Source organism: Pyrgilauda ruficollis, unplaced genomic scaffold (assembly GCF_017590135.1).
Source record: "Pyrgilauda ruficollis isolate IOZ18807 unplaced genomic scaffold, ASM1759013v1 scaffold31, whole genome shotgun sequence".
Lineage (NCBI taxonomy): Eukaryota > Metazoa > Chordata > Aves > Passeriformes > Passeridae > Pyrgilauda > Pyrgilauda ruficollis.
The window spans coordinates 4,001,838-4,018,396 of NW_024524489.1; the positions used below are offsets into that span (position 1 = coordinate 4,001,838).

The following is a 16,559-nucleotide window of genomic DNA, read 5'->3' on the forward strand; positions in this document are numbered from 1 at the left end:
GGAGTAACATTGGATAGGAAATCCTTTTGGGAGCACTTTGTGGCCTCACACTAACACCATATCAGCCATACCACTCTCACTTGCAGTGATCATTTTCATTCCTGTGTTACCAATGTTTTACGTGTCACATTCATTTAATTCGCTGTGGCTGTGGTTGGATAATGAGGTATCCATCTAATATCCATCTAATTCCAAAGGATCTTGGAATTAGGAGCCATTTCCCATGTGCAGTGCACCTCCCAGAGTACTTAGTGTGTGCTGGAGAGGGAAGGAGCATCTCACACAGAGGAAAAGAGCAGGAGAAAGGAAGAAAAGCTTTTTCAAATGCATCAGTTCAAAGCTTCATTCATTTTTTTCTCCCTTCTCAGCTGCCTGCCTCTCACAAGCATGTGGGAGATGTTCTAGTGCTGAAAGCCATGGTTCACTCCTTTATTGAGCTGTTCTGGGTGATAAGTCAATTTGCTTTGGACATACCAGAGACAATAGATAATTGTGACAGAAAACTGCAGGGCAGGCTCGCTTAGGCCAGCTTGTTAACTCTGGCCTGTTAACAGAAGGATGCTTTTCCTGTACCTTCCTATTCCTGGAATCTCTGTGCTTGAGTAACTTGCCCAAAGCCACAGAGGTTGCTCTGGACACTTTTTCGGTCCAAATACAAAAATCACACAATGAGTTGTGGTGCATTCAATTCTCTTTTTGCACATTTACCACACCAATGCTTTGCTTTGCTTGTGTTCTGCCACGACACCCAGGAGCAGGAGGAGATGAATCCACAAGGAACTTGCTTTGCTGCACTCTCAAATGGGAGAGGGGAAATGTTTCAGCACACCAAACGGAGCGCAGTTTTTCAGGAAAATCTCATTAATTTAAACATTCTACCTCATCTATTTGCTTTAAATGTAGGTCTTGGCTCTCACATCTCTTTTTCCTGTGCAAACAAGTATTTGTGCAGGTTACCTTTGCTCAACTGTGAAAACTTGTTACCAGGGCAATCAGGCCAATATACCTCACATGAAAGGGCGAAGGAAAATTTAAAAGGGAAAAAACAGCAAAAAAATGGGAGGTTTTGGGCTGCTGCAGAGCTATGTAGAATTAGAGAGGGTCCCTCATGACACCACTGGAAATTGACAGCACTTGGAGTGAAGGTCTCTGCATTAGCAGGTTTTGCCACTCCAGGAATGGGAAATTTCTCAAGATATTTCATCTCCTGCTGCCTCCTGCCCTGATGTTATGTAACAGATCTTATGCTGGGCTCTGCCACCACAAAGCACAACCTCCCAACACCAATGAGTTAAAAGCTGTCTGGGCATCCAGCCCAGATGAATAACATTGCAAATGTTGAAGGAAGTAGCAAGGGAAATAGAAAAGCCTTTGACAGAAATTGTTGATAGCTTGCTAAGGCTGGGGAGGGAACCAGGGAATTTGGAAGTTGCTAATGTTGTTCCTATGTGTAAGAAAGGATCAGGGAGGATCCAGGAAACGACATAGCAGTGAGCCTGGCTTCAGTTGCAAGAACAATATAAGAAACATAAATAAGGGACAGAATACTTAATTTGGTCAAATAAAATAAGCCCATACTCATGGATGAAGTATAGAAGTCTAATTCCTCCAAGTATGTTATCTTCAGGTGGTTCTTTCTGAAAGATGCCAGTATAAAACATCTTACAGACAGAATAGAAGTTAATGAAGTGGTCAGAAAGGGAAAGTTTTGACAGAGCCCTGAGGTTAAGTAAATTGTCAGTGATGCTGCAGCCCCGTGCAGATCACTCTGTGTCTGATATCAGACTGTCTGGTGCCATTGCTGACGTGGGAGCTGATGTTTGCTCTTCAGATGAATCCATTAGAAAAATAGACCAAGTCATTTTCTGGCCTCACTCACACTGAGAACTCAAAAAATTTAAACCCATTAAGTAAAATATTTATGGTTTACATTCAAAACAAATTGAGAACAGGTTCACTGCAGCCCATAACAAGTGGAATGCTGACATCAGTGAGACCATCATGGATATGGATTTATATGAACCATTCAGGAGCTGCTCCACTGATGCTCCTCAGTGGGGACAGAAATAAGAATTTCAATCCTATAAAATATTTTAAGAGCTTTCTTTTTTTATATCGTGGAATATTAAGATTGCTATGGACAGGATAGAGAAAAGCAACCTGGAAACATTTTGTTTGGACAGAGGAGGATGTACACAGAGAGCAAGAGGATGCTGTAATATATTGCAATATTTTGAGAGCCAGTGAGCAGCAAGAATCTGAACACTTCAGTCACAGGAGCAAGACACACTCGAGTTAGTTAAGAAAACATTTCTCCAGCTCTGAGCACAACATACAGGTATGTGCTGGAAAGGAGGAGAAAAGCTTCAAGTGCCCTAAATAAGATGAAGGTGGATGTGGATAGCATTTTTCCTCTCAAAGTCCGAAGCCTTGGTGAAATGCATCTCCTGGTTTTATGTGCTGCTTCAAATGATACGAAGCAAATTGCAGAGATTAAGCTGTTGCATAAGTGAGCGAGCAGCATGAGTCAGGGGGTTTGGGAAAAGTGAGTCACAGCGGGAAGGAAACGGAGCCAGGGCTGGAGCTGAGAAAGAGAGACTAGCAAGAAAATTTTAAGGATCTAGATAAGAGCCTGAGAGAATGAAGTGCAGGAGAGAAGCAGAAAAACTGTCTCTAAAAGAGGGAGCCATACACGAGGGTTAGGGTAAGCTATAGCTAAAAAGCAGGTCAGGCAAAATTTTTGTACTCAACTGGTGGTTGAAATACAGAGCAGGCTGCCAAAGTCAGCAGTGGAGGGACAGAATTGTGCAAATCACTTCAAGAGGCAGTGCGGGCACATTTTTGGAAAATGAGGGAATCACTGGGTATAGCCATTAGTGAGGCTTGTGGAATTAAAAATATGAAATGCCAGTTGATTTATATTTTGAAGGAATACAGGAGCGAGCTCTGCTGCCCTCCATGGTTCTCACACCATGGCTGTAGCACCCTGCAAACGTCAGACACTCGCCTGTGCAACTCAGAGCATCCTCTTAACTCACAGAGAGTTATGGATGGCACAGTCTTCCAAAAGGAGCTTTCTAGAACAGCCCTGGAAATTGCTGCAAAAGGCAGCATTTACATCAGGGTGACTCACTGGGGTCTGAAGGCCCCTATATGCATCAATACAGCACAGTTGAGGACTTCCATTCACATTTCTGGAGGAGCAGTGGAGCTCACACGTCACTTAATTGACTTAATTGAGACATGGTGTCCCTAATTGTTGTGTTTCTGCCCCACTTCTCCTTAGACTGACCTTGACTTTAATTTAAGGCTTTTATTCAGCAACTTGATAAAGGCTCACACCACCCAACCCATTCTGGGCACAGCAAGGTTTGACCAAGCACAAGCCTGCAGGAAAAACAGAGTGAGATTAGAGACTCTGTTATGATGCTTTATGGATGTGAATTCAAAGTGTTCAGAGAACCTGAATTCTGTGCTTTGCAAATCCTGAACTTCAGAACTGTCACATCCTTCCAGTGCAGTGTTCTGGATGTAACACTTGCAACAGAAAGAAATTGAAGTACTCAATCTGAACCCATTTTGCAAATAGCTTTTTTAACCAAAGTACAAATAAATCCCTTAATAAGTTTGATTTTGGGTGGTCTAATGAAAGACTACATAATTCCCTCAGTTCAGTTATTACAGTGATCAAGACACTGAAGGTAACCCAGCTCCATTTTTAAGTAAGATTGATCTGCAAAAGGATTGTTAGAGACACCCAGACTATTTCAAAGGAATTTTTCCACCTACACAGGATGTAACTGTCCAGAGGAAAACTGTCTGGGAATAAAAAAATCTGAGAAAGTCATCAATCAGACTCAGACACAGTGAGTTTAAGAACTAACCTGTGTTTCACAGGATGCATGCATCAATAATCAAACACCCTTCAGGTTTTTTAACTAACTAATACAAACTTACAGCCCTTGCTTATGTGTAGTGAACAGCATAACCTTGAGAAATATATTAGCTGAGATTAGAAAACAAAGAAAAAACAGCAGATCACTTTCATTAGTAGTTACTGGTGTAATTCATATGGATTACCTAGACAAACAAATGCTTGTACAACAACTAGAAATGAAATTTAAACAAAGTTGATGAGGAATGATTTGGGAGTGTTTTCAGGTGTTTTCTTATCAGGCAAGATATTTGCCTAAGGCAGAAGCCTCAGTTATGGAATGAGCTGCTGAAACAGTTCTGGAGATGAACTTTATCATTATGACACTAAATTTGGAAAAGAGGATGTAGAGGAAAGATGCTCAAGAATGAGCTTGTAAAAGCCCCATATTTTCTTTCTAGATCTGTTTCTTATACTGCACTCATCACTGTGGTATCTTGAGTGCTTTCCAGTAGTGCATTAAGCATCATGACAAACATCTGTCACATGTTTGTTCTCTCACCCACTCTCCAGAGGGACAAGTGTGTGCAGTGGAGAGCCTTGTTTTAATTTTTTTTAATTATTATAAATACACATGCACGTAACACATTATTAAACATTCATGCTAGAGAGGAAAGGTCAAATAAATTTATCTTGCTCTCAGGATTAGAGCTGGTGAGCTCTGTGGTGTTCATGCATCACACCCTTGCCCCAGATTGCAGTGTCTTCTCAGAGAAAAATCATTTCTATGGGTGTCTGCACCAGGCAGAAACCAAAAGTTTGGATTCCCAATGCCCCATTTACTGTTCCCACTTAAGCCCAGGGATTCTGTCAAGAAACATTGAATGGAATGAGGTAGTAGAACTTAGGGAGGATGATGGGCTTCCCATATTTGATCTAGACTAGAAGCAGGATTTGACAGAACCTCAAAATCACTGTTAGGTCAGAGGGCACTGTGAGAGTCATGGTAAACCTGGGAATTTCATGGATTGCAAAAGTCTGATTTCAACAATGGAATGAAGACCTGGGAGTGAATGATTTCCCTACAGGGGGACATAACTGGGAAAACAATCTGGGAAACTTGAGTTTGGTCAGACCCTGAAGAACTGCAGATAGACAACCTACTCACTCAAGAGCCACAGACTCATTGTGGGAATCCAAAATCAATCCCCAGTCCCCAGTGTGTTGTGGTGCCATTTCCCACGGGTAGAGAAGTAGGTGTGCATCAGTAAATAAATTACTCTGCCTCTACCACCTCAGAGAGAAATGGAGCCTCTCTGCCACATGCCAAGGAAACTCCAGTGCTGCTGTTGCTTCCCTCTGATGACTCCCACACCTCTATTTCTCCAGTAACTCTCTGGACAGTTAGGAAACAGACTATTTCTGTAATGGACAGTGATCTGGGTCATGCTGAGTGCCAAGAGCTGGAGCCTCCTCTCTGGCCTTGCTCACAGGCAGAGCTGCAGCATCACTGCTAAATCCACCAGTGCTCCTTCCCATAGTCCACGAGGGCTGGGCTGCTCTGGGATTGCACCAACCCAATCCACATTTGGCACTGCTTTCAGCACGGAAATCCTCGCTCACTTCCTCACCCCTCTATCAGTCACAAGAGTAGGACACATCTGTAACCACTGCAATACTGGAGATGCCAGCACTGAAACCTTCCCAGGTGCCTGCTGTTCTCCTCCCAACCTATTTCCCTCAAACACAACCTTTAGGCCACCTGCCTTGCTCTACCAGCACAGATTCCCCTGCCAGGTGGGAGCAGACCCACTCCAAGCATGGCAACCTTACCACCCTTCCCTAGGGGAGGCAGGAGGCTGCCTCACTTTCCACACCTTTTACAAACCCAGATCTTGGCCAGAACATCAAAACCCTCCAAGGGTTTCCAGATGGGGAAGCAGCAAGCAGGCAATAATAGTTTTTCTGTCCAGCTGAACTTACCATCAGGAACAGCCAAAAACCATGAGTACATAAGTAAATCTATGAATCATTTTAGCTGGAGTAGCTCATTATTCAATACATTTTAACTAATCCATCTTAAAAGGCAACTTCATGTTTACTCATATACGAAGCTCCTAAAGATCAACTAAATCTTCTTTGTTCTGGCACAGTCTGCAACAAAAAGGATTGGAATTGTACAAGTATTTTATTTCCAGCTTTTGTAGGAACTGGGAGTGCAAAGCTCATGAGGTCCCCGCAAAGACTTGCCTTGAGCTGCCTGATGTTGGGGTGGCAGGAGGTAGCCAGCTGTAGTCCCAAAAAGTCTTCTTCACACCTGGGAATTTGCTTTGCAGTGTCAGGACAAAACAGTGAGCTCAGCAAATCCTGCACCAGCACAGCAGCTTCAGGACTGACACTGTGAGAAATGCAAAGAGCAGCCTAACATAAGAGGCTTTTAGCTTCTCTGTAGAATAAAGGGAAGATGTATGTAAAATATTTGGACATTTGGGGAGAGGGTAAACGTTGAGAATTAATTCAAACTGTTGATGGTTTATTTTTTATTGAATCTTGTGGTTGAAATTGTTTTCATTTGTTATGAGAAAGAATCCATCATTTTTTCCAAAGCACCACCCAGAATCTGCCACTGGTGATGTTCTAACATCCCCAGTGCCTATACAAATAGAGAGGTCAGCTGAGATTTGTAAACTAGAGATCATAAGTTTTAAGGAATTTGTTTATTCAGCCTAGAGTCTCCAAATTGTGTACGATGCCAAAATTAAAAATTCATCTCACTGTACTGTGTCATGTTACAATAAAAAGCTCTCCAACATTTTGGATGTTCAGATGAGAAAGCAAATTGTAATTCATTTGTCAGCACATGCAGTTTAATTATAATTAAGTACCTCCAGCAGTCATAATAAGCAGGCAAAATGAAAATGCTGTTTTTATACTTGTATAAACCTGCAGTGAGTGCAAACTAAAAACTGCCTGAATTACTCTGAAAAGTATCGGGCTAGAACTTGCAGTTTGAGCTGTACTGTGCAAATACAAACACACATAAACTGTTTCCAGAGACTTGAACAGATTGACTGAATTAGGAGAATTTTCATGGGAATGACAAGGGGCAGATCTCTTCCTGATGAGAAGGCCACCACGTACCAAGTTCCAAGTCCCTGTCCAAAGCATGGAGCACAGGAACCATGCAAGAGATCAGCAGAGTCCTTTTAGTACCAGCAAAACAACATATTTCTAACTCCTCTCCTTGAGAAAGAGCTGAACTACATTTGCTGAAATTTTCTGGAGTAATTCAGCATGAAACATCCAACCAGCGTGGGAAAAAAACCAAAGCAAAACAAAACAGGCAAATGATTCAAATATGATGAAGCTGCAAGAAGTTCACAGAAAACTCTAGACTGACAAGTACAAAATATTAATGGTATTTGACAAACAAATGTTTAAAATAACCTTATCTGAAAATATCTACAAAGGCAGTGTATGAGAATTAAAACATTACCAGATTTCTGATAGCTGCAAACATTGAGATGACATCTTGGGAGTGCATCTGAACTTTTCTGTCTGCACTCATAGGTAGCTTAAAGCTACCTATGTAAAGCGTTTCCACAGGCTAAATACTTTAAGTAAATGTATTGACTAATTTTGCACTTGTTTTCTTTTTTATAAAGATATAGATGAATGTGCAACTGGAACCCACAGTTGTAGAGCTGACCAAGTGTGTGTCAATTTAAGAGGCGCCTTCAGCTGCCAGTGCCTTCCAGGCTACCAGAAACGAGGGGAGCAGTGTGTTGGTAAGTGCTGCTTTCCATCCAATGGTTTTCTTTCATTATCTACAGTTGCAAACTTCATATTAGTCATAAAGCAGAAGGGTATGTGTGGTGTGAAACAGCTGTTTCACTTTGGAATGCAATGGAATAGTCACTCCACCACAGTAATTAATCACTAAAACGTGGGAAGAGGAGCTATTTTAAGGATAATCAACACTTGGAGTTCAAGCGCTGAGTTCTGCTAATAGTTCCCATTGTGTGATTGTTTGTGTTGGGGCATTGCCCAGTGTCCCAGAGACTGCCACGGGTCCCTGATGGCAGCAAAGCACACCTTTCCCCTGAGATTCAGCTCCAGGTCCGTGGGGCACAGCACTCCCGCTCCAGGACTCGGCTTCCTGAGCACAAATTAAAGACATGGAAACTCTGAATGCAGGTACAGGAGAGCTGCAGCCTCTAAAACCCACCAGGGCTTTATTCCCCATGCCAAGATAAGCTGTTGGCACCCTTGGGAGCCATGCAAGCATAGCATGGAATTAAATCCAAGTGCAGGGCAAGCATCACATCTCTCCTGTCCCATCCTCAGGCCGGTGAGGCCATCATGCCAAAGTGTCATCCCCCTGTTCCTGCATTTGACACCTCTTTAATCACCATTTCAATGGATAAATTGATTCTAGAACCACTCCAGCCATAAGCCTTGGGTTTGTCAGATAATAAAAACAACTATGAAGGAAGAGAGTCACATCTACACATCAGGAGGTGATATTCAAGACAGCCTCTTCTAAGACACTGCACTGGTTTTATGCAGCTTGGGAGAAAAGCATTTGAGGTTGGGATTTTTTCCTCTTTCAGGGATCCTGCATTTCAAAGTGTATAAGTATGTTTAAATTTTTATTCTTAATTTGTTTTTATTTTATTCTTAATCTCTTCTCTTCTCGCTAAGGCTCCAGGTATAAAAGTGGGAAGATTTTAGCACAGACCTAGAATAAGTTCAATTTCTGGGCATGGCTCTTTCTTCAGGATTCCAGTCCAAGGACTGTAGAAATAATAAGAATAAAAATTCTTATCTCTTTCCTAAGAGACATAGATCAGGCCTCAAACTGTCAAATTGGTGTAAACACAGGTGCATCTGATTTTTCTCAGTTCTCTGTGCAGGAGTAGGATGACTAATTTGGAATGTAGGTAAATGAATAGTTTCAAAAGGTCAGGCTTTTTTTTTTAATATCTGAGGTTTATTTGGATTTTTTATATAGCAGGTAAATTATATTACTGCCATGCAATAGCACTTCTGATATCAAGACCCATGGTCCTAAATGATAGTCAGGAAACAGGACAGAAGTGAGAAGAAATGGGAGTGATAGACCCTTACACCTAAATGTGAACATATTTATGCATCTAAATCTATCCATGAAGAGGTCTGGAAAGTAAAATTTCCCTTCTCCTATTTAGGTCAAAACCAAGAATAACACCTGTGTTACATATTACACACTGACCTAAATTACAAGTACATCCCAACAGTTAGTACTGTCAGCATTTCAGAATAAAGCCTGTCTTTAGGGATTTTATAACAGCTTAGCCAGAAAATGTTCTTGGGGCCAGATCTTGATAGAGGTTCTCCATATGGGAGGAAATGTTTCTCAAATTTGAAAGAAATTTTTCCAGACTATTTTGGCTTGAAGGTAGAAAGAGAAAAAGAGACATTTTTAACAATTGGTTGATTTTAATCTAAATTCACTAACAATTTCTGACTTTTTTTCTATTTTTTTTTTATTTGCTTGTTCACATACTGCCAAATGAGTCTTTTCTGAAATGCAGTACAGCAGGGAGAATTAATTGTTTTCCAGCATCACTTCAAACAGATTTGGCCCAATTGATCAGATGAATCTCAGCCCTTAGATCTGCCCAGAGCTGATGTGCCTAATCCCACAAGGAAAATTCCCACTGAATAAGAGCCAGATCCTGAAAGCATTTATGTGTATAAATGTACCAAAGCATTGCTCATATGTATAATCCTATTTTTTTAAAGTTACTTATAGGAGCTTAGTCCTGTAAAAGTCAAGGATGGAAATCTACTGTGCCTCCTTAATTTATTCCATTTCAACTTCCAAATTTCTCTCTGCAACAAGAGTTACAGTGACAATTGCTACTGTATGGATTAGCCAGGAATTTTCCAGCATAAGCCTTTTCATTCAGAATCATCCAAAACACTCCACTAAATTCAGCCCTAAATTTGACAAAGAAATGGTTAACTTCTAAAGATTAGTTTTTCACTTGATATTAAAACAAACACTTTCCTCATTATTAAAAAAAAAAAAAAAAAAAAAAAAAGCCTTGGCCCCTTTTTAAACACATCTATGGTGGAAACAGCTGGAGGTAGGAAATGCAAGATCTGGCATGGATGTGGGAAGTGCCTTTCTTTGTTCCAGTGAATACTGGTCTGATTTGTGTGAGTGTTGATCCTTTGAAATGTCCCATTGTGTACAAGCCCAGAGCACAGCGCTGGATTTCTTCACCGAGCTGCAGCCGCCACGGCTCAAGGCAGCCACTGCACTCACACACACGATTATGGAATAATCAAACATGTTTTCCAGGCAAAGCCAGAGCCACTGTCTCCTCCAGAATACAGGGAAGCCTTTTGAAATGCAGAGGGGTAAGGGAACGGGGTGGTGCACGTTTTGTGTGGCAGGCAGGTGAAAGCCCTGCTCCGATGCACACCAGGAATGCTGACTCTTGGAAAGGCAGACTGCTCCACCTCAAAAGCAGGGCTGACCTGCAAGGAGAGGCTATGGAAGGCTCTCAGTGCCCGAGATGCACAGCCAGGGGTGGTGCTGCTGGGTGGGAAGGGATCCAGGACAGGCAGCCAGGGGAATGGGAGCAATGGAAAACCCTTGGGGAGAAAGGCAGTCTGGGGATCCCTGTGGAAGCACAACCACCTGTTTCCTTTTCAGGCTCATTAATTCTCTATCCTTGCCTTTCCCCTGTACTTGCATAGAAAATCTGGACTGTTCCTAATGGAGCTGAAAAGATTTAGTATGTGCCAGAAGTGCTGCATGCGAGTTTTTGGGAAAATGAGCTCCAAGCCACATTGGCTGTGTTGGTCAGCACCGTGTCTGACCCTGAGGGATCAGGGAAAGCTGAACAAAACACTGAGTTTTACCTACACAAAATAAACCAGAACAAGCACTACTGCAGGACTGAGTCAATAAAATAAAGTTGGAATGCACAGAGAAGACAAGGAGCATAAAACTTGTTACAAACCAGTCACAGGAAAAGTTCAAGTGTATCTTGTAATATCCAGGGAAGCAGTGCCCAGCTCACATAAGCTTTCCTCCTGCTTTTAACCAAGTGCAACTAACTCTCCTCAGAGATGAGAGCAGCAGGGAAGTGCTGTGCTTCCATGTGAACTAACTGGTGTTTCTTGGTGCCCCAGACATCGACGAGTGCACCCTGCCCCCGTACTGCCACCACCGCTGCGTGAACACGCCCGGCTCCTACTACTGCCAGTGCAACGCTGGCTTCCAGCTGGCATCCAACAACCACACCTGCGTAGGTAAGGACTGCTGAGGACTCCCCTGCAGCCCCCCAGGCACCAGCACACGACTGCCGTGCACAAACTGAAAGGAAATCAGCTCCAACCAGGAAAAGACTGCACTGAGAGGCTCTCTCAGAGAGTTACAGGAGGGTTGGAGAAGAATTTAGAGCTTTCTCAAATGTCTGTTATTTTGTTGGCATAGCAGATTTCCAAGTAACATCTCAAGCCTTATAATCAGTATTTAATCCTAGATTGAATTATTCTTTCAGTTCTGCTTAATTATTTCCTGATATTATTCCCAGTTCATACAACACAGAACTGGGAATCAAAGGAATCAGTACTGTACCTCTGCAGTTAAGGGTAATTACCCTCAGCACATGGTAAAGAAAGTCTTTAGGTCACATTTGAATATCTAGAAAAAGTTAAAAATTGAAACAAGGGTCGCTAAGAGCGACCTTTCAGCAGTGATGCTGCCCTTAGAAATAAAACATTAAGGGAAGCTGCACAGTAAAACTTTAAGACTGATGTCCAGTTTGAAATCATAACATCTGTTCTAGAAGGATGAGAGGAATAATAAAAGGTAACTCTGTCTGCAGAAGCACAGAGAGAATGGCTATAAAATCAAGAGACTGGTGATGGAGATGGTCAGCTCTTTAAAGATGTAATTTGTGTATATAAAATGTATATTATATACATAGAAAAATCAGGCTGTGTTTTCCAGCTTCCACCATCCTTTCCAAGCACTGCCAACCCTCATCAAGCACCCTGGCACACTGCACAGCTCTGCACTGAGACAGGAATTTCTTGGTTCTGTGATTTTTAAAATCATAGGTTTTTAAAAATTGCCCACGGACACAACAGAACCACGTGACAAAAGTCACTGACTTGTCCCTTTCCATGGCTCAAATGGAAGGTAGATTCTTTCAGCACTTCACCAAACACCCCCTTCCTGCCTTTCCAGCCTCCCAGCCTCGTCAGGCACATTTCTACCAGGTAAAGGGGAGGAAAGCTTAAGGAGAAGATTTATGAATGGATGGTTGCTGCATCAAGACAAACTCTCCCATCTGCCACAGCAGCACTTGACAGCTGTAGCTATTACATTTGTGTCACAACTTCTGCCTGTATTGAAAATGGGTCAATATTTCTTGGAAAATGAACAGAACTGGGGCTTTGGCCACCGAATTCATTCCTCCTGGTAGTATTGGAGGAGGAATGATGTACATCCTTTGCACTGTTGCCAGAAATGAACTCAGAGGGAAAAAAAGACTTTGTGATGAGTTTTCCCTGTTATCATTCATTTTCAGGACTAGGAGGTTGATTATGCAGAGAATTCATATCCTCTTCATTGGTTTCATTTTTCTGAGTGCCTCATCTCTGTCAGTTTTTAGGTGTATCTGTAAATTTACAGTGTTGCTGACATTTATAAGCCACGAACTCAAAGGTTTTTCTCCAAGCACAGCTCTCTGCTCATGGAGATATCTGATAAACACAAACATGAATTGAAAACATGCAGGATGGAACTATAAGGGAAAACACTAAAATCCACAGACTGACAGGAGCAGCAGTTAATCAACAGTCTGTGCCAAACAAGGGCTATAGATTCCAGAGGTGATTAGACTTATATAAACTTCCCATTAAAAATTGCTTCTCTTCTCATACCAGTGTCCTCAACATGTTCTTGGGATGGGCAACACCATGGAAAATGTAGCACAGAAAAATACCTTCCCCCAATATGGTCTAGGCCTTAGAGCTCTGCAGAACTCTACTGGCCTCAAAGGCTCATGTTATAATTGCAATGGAATTTAAAAGAACAAATTTTCAGAGTAATAAATAGCTCAAATAAATCTTAACCACTGCATGCTGAGAGGTCTTATCAGTATGTGTTCCTTATATCAATTATTTATAGAGACTTGGCATTTCATACCTGAAAAAAAGGCGCTGGAATGTGGAGCTTAATAGCCACATTAAACATTTTTGGGAGAATTCATCACACATTAGAATAACTCTCATTCCTGGAAAAATACTGATTTTTACATGGAATGTAAAGCACAGATCTAACATTGCTCCAGTGTCTGCCGATCTACATTGACTGAGCCAGCTGAGCTTCTGCTGAGCAACAGGCCCAGCCTAAGGTCTAATCCACCAAGCCTAATTACCACCTACACAAGAAAAACATCTCATTTTTCCTTTCAGACATAAATGAATGTGATGCCAACAACCCATGTGCACAGCAGTGCTACAATATCCTGGGTTCTTTCATTTGCCAGTGTAACCCAGGCTTTGAGCTAAGCAGTGACAGAATCAACTGTGAAGGTGAGACTTTTTATTTGTCTTGAAAAAGCAAATTTTTTTGGTTTTGTTTGCCCTGAAGCCTTTCTGTGAACTAAGGGACAGAATAGAAGTGAAGACACTCTGTGGGTAGAGTTTGTAGCCAAAACCCTTAATATATTTATTTTTTATGGTACAAAGGAGGCTAATTCATACCTGAGTAGCTGCAGCTGCTTTCGGGTACAGGTAGGAACGGGTCTCTCTATAGCAAGTGCAAAACAAGACAGATTGCTGCAATTCAGATCCCAAGTGGGAAGAAAGAGTTTCTGAACCCTGATTGCACAAACTCCCTGGAATTGTGGGTGGTCTAATGCTGATGATCATTAAATGAATTGGAAAGGAATGCACACCAAAAACAAGGGCAATTTTGTGTGTTGTTAGGCTCCTCTGAAAACAAAACCTCCAATTCCTGATTTTAAGGGGGCCACCAGTGTGCTTTTGAGGTGCTTTGCAGCCTGTGTACACAAACAGCATGCCTCCTGTGCTATTATACAATCAACACTATTTCCCCTGCCAGAGGCTCCACAGGGGTGCCTTAATCTCCTTTTGGACACATGATGACCTCACCCTTAGAGCCCACATCCTTTCTACCAGCCTTGAAGGCAGAGAGGTCCCTGCTTCAGCGCTGCCCTCCCCAGTGAGCTGGAAGAGCTGTTACAGATGCTCCCTCCGCTAAGCCAAGCTGCTTAACCTAATCCTATTTGAACAGAACAGGGAACAGCAAGCATGCAGCCTCCGAGGACATCCCTGAGCCCAGCCCAAGAGCTGGGCTCAGCTCAGAGGTAGGAGGAGGGAGGTCTGTGCTTTCCAAGCCAACCCCTCCTCTTGATGGGTTTAAATTCATTTCCTGTTGATGGCATACACTGCTCAGTTCTGTTTCACACCAGGCTTCCCTCACAAGGGACTGATGGATGCACAAGGATAAAGAAGCAGGAGAATGGTATCCACTGCTTATTATTAGAAGAAAAAAAAAAAAAGATCTTTCCCTCTTTCCCAGAGAGCTATTCCATGAGTATAGGGCACAAGCACAAAGGCAACATTTTTGCCTTACTAACTAATCTCACAGCTGTGGCTTATTATTAGAAGAAAAAAAAAAAAAAAAAAATCTTTCCCAGAGAGCTATTCCATGAGTGTAGGGCACAAGTACAAAGGCAACATTTTTGCCTTACTAACTAATCTCACAGCTGTGGGTTTTTTCCTCAAAGTCATCACATTTTGGAATACTGCAAGTATACACAATTTCAAGAGTTATTTTCCCAAACCTGTTCTGAAGTCTAATTTAGCTTCTACTTCCTCAAATCCAAACTTCTTTTGGAGGATTACTAACGAAATCCCAGCAGAGCTCACCCTTCCATTCTCAAGGTGTTAAGCAGCACTTTTCAGGTTTTGGATAGTTCTCTTTAGATTTTTTTTTTTCCCCTCAAGCATTTAGCTATTATATTTAGTTCTGTAACAAGGTACACTTTAAAAGCCAATAACACAAAGCTCTTTTGCTCTCTGCAGACACTGACGAGTGCAGAACCTCAAGTTACCTATGTCAGTACCAGTGTGTGAACGAGCCAGGGAAGTTCTCCTGCGTGTGCCCTGAAGGATACCAGGTAGTAGGAGGCAGGACATGCCAAGGTAAGTGCCCTCCCCTTGGCAGGCTCAGCCCTGCATTATTTACACCACTTCAGGCTAAGGGTGATTGCTAGCTAAATGGTTGTATTGCATGACAGGATTACTGTGCTGATAGCACAAGATATGTTGATAAAGCACTTGATGATTCATTAAATATCTTCTAATCTCATTTGAATCCTTCAGCTCAAACACCAAGTCCTTTGGATTCCTAGGACAAAATTTCAGTTTTTGCAGCTCTCAGGTAAAACTTGCATTGGATGTCAAGGTAGTGGCTCTAAATTCGAGATCAACGTCCCTGAATAAATCCAGGTCATTTTTTTACAGACATGAAACGTGGCTTTATATCATGTTTCTTTTCAGAGAGATTCCTAAATCCTGTCACAGTAAAAATTAAAGATATGTTTCTTCTGATAAAGGAGAAAAAAAAATGCAAGCCTTCAGCAGCTTAGATAATTCGTGTGTAGAAAAATAAATGTTCTGGCCAGGTGCCATCAAATGCCAGGATTTTCAAGTTTGTGTTTTTTTTCTCAGTGGTGCTAAAAGTCTCTGCATCTTACTAGAGAATATTGCAGAACAATATATTAAGTGCAAGAACTATTGCTTCTGTAATGCAGAACTGGATTGAACAGAACATATTTTTAGAAATAAAGAGGTGTGATAATTAGGGCCAGGAAGCATGAGAAAAATAACTCTTCTTTAGCAGTATTTTGTCTAACAAAATCCTGGTTAACTTCTTTCCCTTTTGAAGAACAGCAGCTGACACTGAGCATTGCAGGATGGTTGATTTAAGCATCTAAAAACCTGTTTGTGCCTTCCAAGAGATTACATTTGGACAAAGCCTTTCTGTGCCTGTATGAAATTTAGGAGACCATGTGGGTAGACAGTGGGGCTCTGGCACTGACAAGAAATAGAGCATTAAAACAGTGCAAGGCTCACAGTCTCCACCTCCCTTCAGGGTTCTTTTCGCAGGCAAAAGAAGCTCTACTTTGAACAATAAACCAGTTTTCACTATTCCTTCTAAAGCTATTTTGGTGAAAATGTAGCCATTAATGAAGCACTTTAGACCATGAAACCCAAGTTATAACAACTGAGAAGCTGCAAAAGGCAGGTAATCACAATTCTTCCTTGAGACTTTTTTTCTGTCTCCAGGACACCTTTGGCTGTAAAATCATTCTTTGCTAATTATAAACTTGACAGCACTTCCACAGTTGCATTATATATGATTAATGTGCATCTCCACTCAGCTAAAAACATTCAGTCTTGTTTAACACCCAATAAGCAAGTTTATTCCACTTCTGCACAGAGAAACCCTTTATAGCCAGGTCCCAGAAAACAAGGCAAGGACAAGGAAAGCTGATGGGTTTCAACAGACAAGCAGGTTTTTTGAAGTACCTTTGTAGCAACCCTGTTTCCATCTCCTTTGATACAGTCTTTCCTCCTTCCT

General features: G+C 41.8%; 1 protein-coding gene across 2 annotated transcripts in view; it reads left to right on the forward strand.

The window, feature by feature from the left end:
* Window positions 1-16,559, forward strand: part of EFEMP1 (EGF containing fibulin extracellular matrix protein 1) — a 45,711-nt gene that overhangs the window by 25,672 nt on the left and 3,480 nt on the right. For both annotated transcript variants that reach the window (XM_041474103.1, XM_041474104.1), the window contains exons 5-8: window positions 7,540-7,662; window positions 11,066-11,185; window positions 13,361-13,480; window positions 14,999-15,118. In XM_041474103.1, coding sequence (XP_041330037.1) covers window positions 7,540-7,662; window positions 11,066-11,185; window positions 13,361-13,480; window positions 14,999-15,118 — 483 coding nt within the window. The remainder of the gene's footprint in view (window positions 1-7,539; window positions 7,663-11,065; window positions 11,186-13,360; window positions 13,481-14,998; window positions 15,119-16,559) is intronic.